This window comes from Rhea americana, unplaced genomic scaffold (genome assembly GCF_003343005.1).
Source record: "Rhea americana isolate MKP2758 unplaced genomic scaffold, rheAme1 scaffold_21, whole genome shotgun sequence".
Taxonomy (NCBI): Eukaryota; Metazoa; Chordata; class Aves; order Rheiformes; family Rheidae; genus Rhea; species Rhea americana.
The window spans coordinates 1,969,790-1,979,971 of record NW_028186258.1 but is presented as its reverse complement, the minus strand read 5'-3'; the positions used below and the strand labels follow the sequence as shown (position 1 = coordinate 1,979,971).

The 10,182-nt window shown below is 46.6% G+C and overlaps 2 protein-coding genes across 3 annotated transcripts in view; both read right to left on the bottom strand.

The window, feature by feature from the left end:
- MIF4GD (MIF4G domain containing) overlaps positions 1 to 98 on the bottom strand; it is a 5,550-nt gene extending 5,452 nt beyond the window's left edge. For both annotated transcript variants that reach the window (XM_085304541.1, XM_085304539.1), the window contains exon 1: positions 13 to 98. The gene's annotated coding sequence lies outside the window, so the exon portion shown is untranslated. The remainder of the gene's footprint in view (positions 1 to 12) is intronic.
- A 726-nt stretch (positions 99 to 824) lies between these two features.
- SLC25A19 (solute carrier family 25 member 19) lies at positions 825 to 10,164 on the bottom strand. The gene is made up of 6 exons (XM_085304537.1): positions 9,970 to 10,164; positions 9,398 to 9,553; positions 8,447 to 8,617; positions 7,279 to 7,462; positions 5,988 to 6,118; positions 825 to 4,771 (listed from the first exon to the last, which is right to left on the bottom strand). The coding sequence occupies exons 1-6, from the start codon at positions 10,093 to 10,095 to the stop codon at positions 4,571 to 4,573; spliced, it is 969 nt and encodes a 322-aa protein (XP_085160663.1). The 5' UTR covers positions 10,096 to 10,164; the 3' UTR covers positions 825 to 4,570.
- Positions 10,165 to 10,182: the final 18 nt, after the last annotated feature.

Sequence of the window (10,182 nt, the reverse complement as noted above, 5' to 3'; positions counted from 1 at the left end):
GCCGGCACTCACCTCTCGCCGCCGCAGGGAAGCGCGGCCCCGCGCAGCCCCGGGCCGGGCTCTGCTGCCGCTCTCCGGGCCAAAACCACGTTTATTCCCTCCCCTCCCTCCCTCCCCCGCGGGCCGGATAAGCCCTGGGTAGGAGCCAGCGGAGCTGCTCCGAGCTGCCGCTGTAGTTTTGCTTCTTGTGAAGTTATCTTGGGATAATGTTAAAAAAATATATATATTAAAAGTGAGAAAATCAGGAAAGGGAAGATGTACTACCCCAGGTCTTTGTAAGAGCTTGCTGGCTGTAGTGTATTTTCTCCAAACTCTCAAACATTGCACAGGGCAAGTGCATTTAGATAACAGCAGAGCGGCCAGGCTGCTGCTGGAACCGGAGAACAGCTTCAGGAAATGCAGAACGAGCAGTTTGTGAACATTTTCTGCAGCGCTGTGTGGCCTGGCTGCATACAACAAAGCGTGAGCTCATTCCCATGGATTTGTGGCTCAGGTTCAAACATCCATGGCTCTGGCAGTTCCTCTCAAGCGCAGCGCTCAGACCGGGCTGCGCAGCGCCCCTCGGACAATCCCCGTTTGCACAGTTGGGAGTGTCGAGGTCCAAAATGTCACGGAGCAGATGGGACTGCTCTGCCCGCCGATGACCAGCACCCAGGAACCAGAACCAGGAAGGAAAATCCCGGTGGCTCCCGCCGCCCCATAGCGCAGGCCCTGACTACGCTCCCTTTGGGGCAGCAGGAGGGCCACGTGTGCACCCTGCGCGGTCCAACTGCCCCCACCCCATGTGTACATGCGAGGAGTGAAGAAACGAGCGCAGCCAGACAAAAGCATAACTAAGTATTTAATATTCCATTTTTTTAATGTAGGCACACGTCACGCATTGCGATCTGATGCTTTCAGCAGCTGCAAAAGCTCCAGCCAGGCAACAGAGAGGAACGCTGCAAGGAATTACAGTTCTGCACCGCAAGAGGAAAACATTCCACCCCGCAACCAACCCTAGAACATTCATTTCTTTTTCAAAATCATGCTGCACTGCCATGGACAAGCATCCCAAGCAATATTCCTGTTGCAGGACTCCAGGGAGTCGGTCAGGGCTACAGGAACCTGTGCACTCTGTACCGAGTTTGTGCGTGACCGCTCCCGTCCGAGGCTGGCTGGGAGCTGCGGTGCAGCCCGCAGCAACCACCGCGCGACGGGCACCAAACGCTTCGTCTGCCGAAGCGCTTTCGGACGGGCTGGTGGTAAAAGGCACTAGAAGAAAACAAACGCAACCGCTAAGCAGCTTGAGAGGTGAATTCCGGGCGACACAAATCCCCCCAACAGGATTATCCCGGAGTGAAATCGCAGCCATCCCCAAGAAGCAAACTGTGGCGCAGGCTCCCGGTGAGTCACCTGCTGCCTTGAGTCACGTGAACCTGGACTGAACCGGTGTGGCCAGTTTCTAAGAGCAGACCCGTTTCCACGCATGGAGGAACAAGGTGACTACAGCTCTCTCACACCTCCTGCTCCTCGTAATTCCAGGAAATCGAGCTTCAGACGGTACAAGTGGGTTTTGTCAGAGCTTCATCAGAAATGAGGCCTACCCTGCTAGTTTTCTGCATTGAACAAGTCTCATTCCTGAACAACATTCCCGCTTCAGTCATTTCCCTGACTACAGCGGCTCCCAGTTAGCCAAGCGCACATCGGAGATCTCGCAGGGACACGTGCTGCTGACCAGGGGCGAGCAATGAAACGACTGTCAGACGTTAACTTTCAATATTCTGTGTCTGAGGTTGCTTCTTTCTCCTTCACTCAGGCATGACCAGCTGCCTTAATGGACCTGTAACATTCCTGATTAACAGCCCAGAGGGATATATATATAACCCGGCGGCGTGCCAAGGCTCTCTGACCATGGGACACCTCCTCCAGAGCCTCAGCCACACCAGCACAAGCAGCTCACTGACTGCCACAGAGCTTAAACTCCAACTTTGCTATTTGTTATGGGTCAGCTCGTGTAAGACAGAACGGAGAACTGTTTCCCCCCTCTCCAGAGATCTGGAACAGGAGGATCTGTTCTGTACTCGCCATTGCTGCCCCCTCTGCGGAGCACTCGAGTTGCACACTGCAGGTAGCCTGTATCGTCTCAAGCTCCAGAGCACATTCAAGGAACATCACCCTAGCAGAGCACAGTTTTCTGTTCAATTCTCTGCCCCCATGAGAACCAAAGAAAATCACCGTTCATCTCAGAGGCTGAGATTCCCACCACTTAGTTCCTAACCAGTTTCCTTCTATTGTGTGCAGTTTAACAGCAGCTCTTTGACATAAAATGGAAAACAAGAGTCTTGTAATGTTTAGACAGGATGGATGGGTCCAGATTTCCTATAGGCATATGGAAGTCCAGGTCAGCATGGAAAAAATTTCTGCTGCGGTCAGTACTGTCCCTGCTAACCATGACAGCATTCCTCTCTACCGCTAGTCAGGACAGTCACAATCCCAACCTGTTTGTGCCTGCTTTGAAATGAGGCATTTTGCTGCCTCAGAAGGATGTCATGAAGCTAAGTGAATTAGTGGTTATGAGGTCTTCCAAGTCATTACAGGCTGATGATGTCTTCCTAGAACAATGGATGAACAGTGCTAAACAAAGGCAAAACATTATTAAGAATATTTTAAGATTTCAAAAGAGCCTAAATAACTTAGGAAAATGCCAATGGGATTGAGGCGCTTTGAGACGCCTTATTCAACATCCTTTGCATATTTTCCTTTAAGCAAAACTGCTGGGGTTTTTTCAGTGCATGCAGCTAACGCTCCCTCTTAGAGGCTCATATATGTCTCATATCTGACACTGACACTACTCAGTGAATCTAGTTTTATTGTAGCTGCCAAAGCCACCTGCAGCAAAACTCAGTCATTTTCCACTCAAAGATCTGCAGTCGCAGCAGACACAAAGTCATTTGTCCCAAGCTAGCAAGGCATCTCACTGGGTATTTCACCCAGCAGTGAAACAGCTGCTCTTTAAAAACAGCCTCTCCTAATAGTTCAGGATAAGCGAGTAACACTGATATGCAGTCAAAATCTCCAGGAGAAGTTGCGTCAACAGAATGGAATTGGTCACACTGGAATTTGGCCAGACCATTTGGGATTAACACCCTGAGCATCGCAGAGGAGACACAAAAACCTTTGAATCATGACAAGGACATCGAACCATCCTCTAAATAACTGCAGTGCTTTTCCCTTTCCACCATTCACCAGAGGACTAACACGCTTTTGCATGGCAGTGGCTTTTCCTTGGAAGTCTGCCTTCACACTGACCCAGCCACACCCTGCTCAGCTTGAAATAACAGAGAATAAAAGAGGAGGAACAAAGACTTTTTCCTCTTTTTTTCCTCTTACGTAAATCATTTTTTTTAAATTCATCATTTGTAAAACCTTTGAAACTTCAAAAAAAACCCCACTTTTCCATTCAATCATCCTTTTCTGCTTAAACACCATGCTATGTCAACCAACTCCAATTTTACCTGGTTAGCCTTCTCACTTTGGCTGATCTTGTCAAAACATTTTTATTTGTTAGCACCGCACTAGAACAGACATTCAGAAATGTTGAGGCCACTTCAGAAATATTGGCTAAAACATTCAAAGGTGGTAGTTTAAGAAATAAAAGAGTATGTTTACTAGTTTCCACAGGACTTTCTTTCATTGTTTTAATGTAGATTAAATACTGAGTCTAAGATTATATACAGCATCTGTTTACTCACTGCACAGCAGCAGGGAAGCAAAGAACCCCACAACAGGAATTGGGCTTGTGCGTTGAATCCCCCTCAGAGCAGAGTTCTCACTGTGCAGGTTTATTTGGAAAAAAATGACTGAGGCAATGCAAAACCTTAAGTGATGCACAGCAAGACACAGAAGAGGAGAGATGGGCACTTTTAAGACCCAGTCAAGCTCACCAGAGTTCCAGGAAGAGCAAGTTTGGGTCAGCATGAATCAGCAGAAGATACTGTGTTTAAGGCGGCTGAGGATGTGGAGCTAGTAAGTGGTGATCAAGAGAAGCAGCTGGCAGCAAAGAAAAGGAAAACCAAGGATCCATGCACAGTTTAGGGTTTAACTGACTTCAAAACAGCACTGGTACAGAGCTACCTGTGCAACACAGAGATAAGAATATGCTGCAAATGGCAGGCCATAAGCAGGGAAATAAAGCTGTGCAGATGCAGTGACAAGAAGTGACATTGGTTAAACAGCACAAGCTAAGCCAGCATCCATCTCTGTGATCCAGGGCAAGTGGAGGAATTCCCCCACTTTGTCAGGCACCTTTTCAGAGTAGAGTCTCTGCTAGGTAGTTTAATGCTTTTTTTTTTTTCCCCTTACTAAATATCTGCTCGTATTAGAGGAGACAGAACAAAAAAGTGCTCTGTATACGTTTCCTGCAAAGCAGCTCAGTGACTTCAGCAGAACTCGCAGTCACCTGCTCCTGTATGGTCCCAGCAGGCCGCTTCTTACATTCAGAGCTCTGGCATTTCCAGTACGCTCATGACAGAGCAAAGCCATCAGTTTCCCTCCTCCAGGAGGATACCAGGTAGCCAAACACATGCCCTTTTCAACTTTCCTTCCTCTTAGTGACATCAGTGTTCTTCAGAGCACACAGCAGGCTGCAGAACAGCTCATACCAGAAGAAAACAAGGCCAGTGGAGACAGCAGCCTTGAGCAAGCTGGGGGAAAGGCCCTTAAAGAATCCACCTGGTCCCTCCTCTCGCATGATCTGCCTTATGCAGTCCAGGACACCCCTATATATCCGCACCTAGGAGAGAAGCGGTGAAAAGATGAAATAAGTAGCAACTGAAGGACAGCTCACCTGGGAAAGAACACAGCCCCAAACAACATCAGAGAAACCTATTATGGCACGAAGCCTGGGGACGCCTTTCTGGGGCTTAATATAACTGAAAGTGCCAGAGAGTCAGTTTGGTAGAGACAAAGCACATATTCTGTATCAGTAAAAGCTTATGCAGGTCATTCCAACTGAGTGCCCAATATGCCTTATGCTACAGCAGCATGTATGACTTATGATATGAGTTTGTGGAATAACTATTTCAGATTATGCTGCTATTGCTTTCCATCTCCTTCACTCTCTAAGGAGGTGCAACTCTTCAGTTTTCTGAAGGAAATAAAACACAGCTACAGCTTTTAAAGTCTCTAAATTAGTTACCAGCAGGTCATGTCATAGCATGAAGGTTTAACATCTTGTGACACATCAGTGCTTAAGAACAAATTCTGTACCTCACTAGAAGAGGAGAAGCATCCAGTGCAGTGGGTTAGGACTTAAAATTCCTACTCTCAGAGTTTATTGAGATATAGACTGATTTGCTTCTCAGACTCAAGGAATGTGAAGAAAATTTCAGTGTTTTAGGAAAAAAAAAAGAAACAAATAGAGAGTTCCTTAAAAGATCTGCATTTCTTAAATACATTTCTGTGTATTTTTAGGTAATAAGGACAGTGCTTAAGAACACCAGGGTTGGTGTTCTTAATTTCAGAATGTTCTGGTACATAAGACACATTCCGAACACTTGGGTGTCTACACCTTTTATCTAAATATTCACTGCAGAAAAGGATCTTGACAGACAGGAGATCCCAGCATGAAGGCAGCCTCATTCTCTGTTCATCATTCAGTCCTGAATCACAAACACCAAGCAGCAAATAGAAAAATCAAATAAATTGAAATCCTGCCTAACTCACCCCCAGCTCCAAGACAGTCAACCTGATGGAGATGGATGAGAAGGCAGAGCACAGGTATATTGGTCAACGTTATAAAATAAATCCTGCTTATTCATGCAACTATTCCTGTTAATAAGGGAGATCAGTGCTTAGCTCCTAGAAGTTCTTTGGGAGCTCCCAACCCCTATGCAAACACAACAGGTACCACTGGTGAATCATCACTGCATTCTAGTAGTAAATGGCTCTGGATTTGCCTTGATCTGAGTCCAAACTCATGAAAACCAGTCAATTCAAACATCTCTTACCTGCCCAAAGGCTGCCCGGGCATGCTCAAAGCCACCCACTTGCAGTCGTTTTTTGAACAGGTCAAAAGGATAAGTGAGGGTTTTGCTGAAGATTCCAGCGCAGCTGCCACAAACAAGGTTTTTAACATTGCCTGAGAAGCACAGAAATGGAGAGGACACCAGAGAGCGGAAAGAGAATTAGCAGGGAGTTCTAATTAAAGTGTCACGAGAGGTAAAATCATTTATACACAGGCAGTAAGGCCAGAAAGACCCTTTAAAGCTACATTGTCTCTTCTGCACAGTTCAGGTCGCAGAACCTCAACCTGTATGTCCTACAGCAGGCTCACAATGCTCATTAGAGCCAGAGCGTAACAGCTCACGTTGATTCACTATATTGGTTCATTCTTTTGCTCTGCCAAGTGATAATATAAAAAAGAAACAAAGAAGAACCTGTCACTAATGAGTGGAAAAGTTTTTGTGCGCCTCAGCTAAAAGCGACTGGAAATCTTGCACTCTCGATTAATCACTCCAATCAATAAGTCAATGTAAGTCACAAGTTGACACTGCTTGACGATTTCACTCAGGCCAGTGGGAAATTAGTTTTGTGGTATTAGTCTTCTTCCTGACAAACGCATTTCACAGCTCAAAACTAGCATCAACATCTGCTATCTAAAAATAAATATGTAGACGTAATCTAGTTCCACCAGCTGAAGAAATTCTGATGAGGAACAAAAAGGTGCCCATGTTGCATACACTGTCTCTCCTTGGGAGTGTCTAGTCTCTAGAACTGTCAAGGTGATAGAGTGCATCAGATTAGGTTTTCCTATAATGGAGCTAGAAATCAGCATAAAAATATCAAGCCAAGAGCTTGGGAGTTTTAAATTAGACTAAATGAACTTTCTGCTGCACAGCTGTGCTGCAATTTGTAGGCAGATTTCCTGAGGAAACCTGAGAATCCTGTCCCCACAGCACTAATGAAATTGAGAGAAAATGATGCCAGCACGGTCTTCCCGCAGTATGAGTAATGTGGGAAGAAAAAAAGAGTGCCCAGGCCTATGACATTTCACTTTCCCATCTACCGAAGTTTGCATCGCAGTCATTCTATAACACAAGTTTTCGTACACTGCATTGCACTTATCTTTGTAATACCTGTGCAGGGGCAAGAATGAGAAATGGGAAATTGAGAGACCTGTCAGATGTTGCACTGAAAAGGTTGAGAGGACAGAAAACTGAGCATACGTCAGTCTCCCGAACTAGCATTCATCCTCTCTTCCTCTCCAAGGCCACAGACATAACCGCCCCAAATGCCTACCTCCCTTCTTCCCTTCAGCTGGAATCGCCCATTCAGAAAACCGCTGCAGCACGTTGTAGAAGGAGAACTGGAGGCCAGCATATGGGAAGACAGCGATGATTGTCGGGGTCAAACCTCTGTAGAAAGTCCAAGGCCCTTCTGTCTGATACATGGTCACAACCGCGTGGCGAAGGCTGTGGTAGATCTAGACAACAAAGAAGAGGCAAGATGCCTAATGAAACAAGCTTAAATCAGCAACCCAATGGTCCGGTTATTTCCCAGGATAGGAAAGGTGATAGGAATTTCCCACTGCTCAAAATACAATTGACTAATTTTTAGCACAGAGTAATGAACAAAGTCATTTCACACACCTTCACACAGTATTCTCTGCTAAGCCCCTGTGGTTCGTATAAGTGAGTCGACAACATAAACCTATGTCTTAGCCACAAGAGACTAACTCAACGACCAGATTGTTAAGTCTGTGTAAAAGGCCTGGACTGACATTGTATACTGCATCCAGGCTGTATCTGAGGAGAAGAAAAAAGGTACTGAACCAAGAGTCATAGACTGTGATCACTTGCATCACAGATATAATTACTATTTTTTTCCTAACTGCTCTGCTTGCTTCTGTAACAGAATTCTTACGAATATATTGTGATTCTACTGCATGCTAAGTCAAAGCCCTGTACAGAAATGGCTCTGATACAAACTCATATGCCCCAGCAGTAACGGACCTAATTAGCACACAGACCAATTCTGTTCCAAATAGGAATACGAAACACAGGTGAAACATGACTAATTTCAAGCATCATCCTCATCGTCACCTAAACATGACTCTTTGTAAGTGGAAAGTTTTAAGCTCACAATGTACAACAGATAGTATATTCTTTAAATGGCCAACAGCCAAAATGAAAATCAAGTTATCCTGATAAGGACAGTTTCTCCTTCCTTCTGGATCACCTGTCAGGAGTCAAACAAAACAAGGAGCAGTAAAATATAATTAAGAAAGCTATGTCAACAGCACAGAGGATATCTTGGCAACAACGCAAATATTGCCCAAGAGCAGTACCTGTTCTTTTACGTTAATCCACAGGCTATTACATACTTTTCAAACTTCCTATGTTTGTGCAAATGAAATATTGCTACTGTCACAAATAATAATTCAAAAAACTGAATTCCTAACCCATACCTTTGGCTCACCCTGAGCAGCAAATCGGGTGCGTAGCGTGTCAACGGGCTGAACTGCAACAGTGGCTGTGCAAGCAGCTAGTCCACCGCAGACAAAGTGCACGAAGTAATCACGGGCATTGTATGATGTGGTGTTGTGCACCAATTTTGTCAAGCTCTCAAACACCATGAACTTACAGAAACAAATACACACAAATCAAGGAGACAATTCTTATCACTGACAGATCTCCCGCTGTTCTTTCACTTCACCAACAGGGCTCCACCCCTCACTTGTAACCACCTTCTTTCTCTGTGCCCTTCAAAAGCCCTCTAACTTGCAGCCTGGCGGAGCATGTGTTCAAAGAATGCCCTGTGAAAATCACTCAGCAAACCAAGGAATGCCTGGGGCATTCTGATTCCCAATACTTCTGGCAACAGTCTCGCGTTTAGAAGTGTGAAAATTTAATTTTAATGCTCTGTGTATCATGAAGAGTATTTACTATATTACAGATATATTGCCCATTTCTCTCTCAACCAGTAACCACAAAACACATCGCTAATGTTTACAAAGCATGACAATACTGTGGAAAATACTTTCATCAGCCTCACTGACTTTGCTGCCCTACCAGTCTGTAAGGAAAATGTGAAAAACGGGAAAAAATGTACACGCTTGGAACCTAAATAACTAAGCCAAGAGTCAGGAACAAACAGGGCTTGCCTAGGTCACTAGGAACAGAGAGTCCTAAGCTTGCCAAAAAGAAAAAGTACTTTTCAGGAAGCTCAGGAGAATTAATTCAGGAATTATAGACTAGCATTATACAGGCAAACATCTTGCCTGGGGGCAACTGGGGCTGGCTTGCATCTATACAGTGCAAACCTGGATCCTTCTGCATCTGACAACGCAGCTAGTCTGAAGAGCAGCAAAGCACAGAGTCCTACAACGCTGGGCCTGGCTGGTGTCTGGTCCCCTTACCTGGACAGCTCCGTAGCCAACCGAGAGGAACTGAGCAGGGACGTGGCCCTTCCAGAAGGCTACCAGCCCTTCCTCCCGGAAGATGCGCTGTGCAGCTTGCAGGATGCCATGATACTTCGCCAGCGGGTTGCTGGAGGAGAGCTGCTCAATCTGAAGCTGGAGAAAAACAGGGAGAATGCTTTCAATTCCACATCGTGTTTCAGCTAGGTTCGAGTGTCCAGCTCAGGATCTCACGACCCTGACGGACGCTAGGTGAAGACGTCCTGCCTTCCCTCAGAATCGCGTCCAGAAACGACGGCGGCGTCTGGGCTCTAACGATGCGCCAGGACAAAACCGTACGCCCGGAGTGACTATAATCAGCGTGAATGCTGGTGAAATTCGGTTAGATGACAGAGATTGTTTAGAAAAAGAGAAAGAAAGGGGGGGTAAGAAAAACACCAGTTCCCGTTGTGATACGAGGCAAGTTAAGCCAACAGGCGCAGCCGCCCTCAGACGCCCCTCGGGTCGGGCTCCCGGGCAGGTTTCACGCTCCCGCCCGCTCCCCCAGCACACGGGAGCCGCGGGGAAGGTACCTGAAAGCGGATCTTGATGACATCCAAGGGGCAGACGAGGACGCGGCTGACCAGCCCGGCCGCTGATCCCGCAGCGGCTGCTTCCAGCGTGGACACGCACTTGGCCTCGGGGTCGTAACCGACCATGTCTGCCCGGCGCCCCCGCGGCCTGGCCACGGAGACGGCGCCCGCCGCTAGCCCCCTCCCCGCGGAGCTCCCCACGGGGCACTGCAG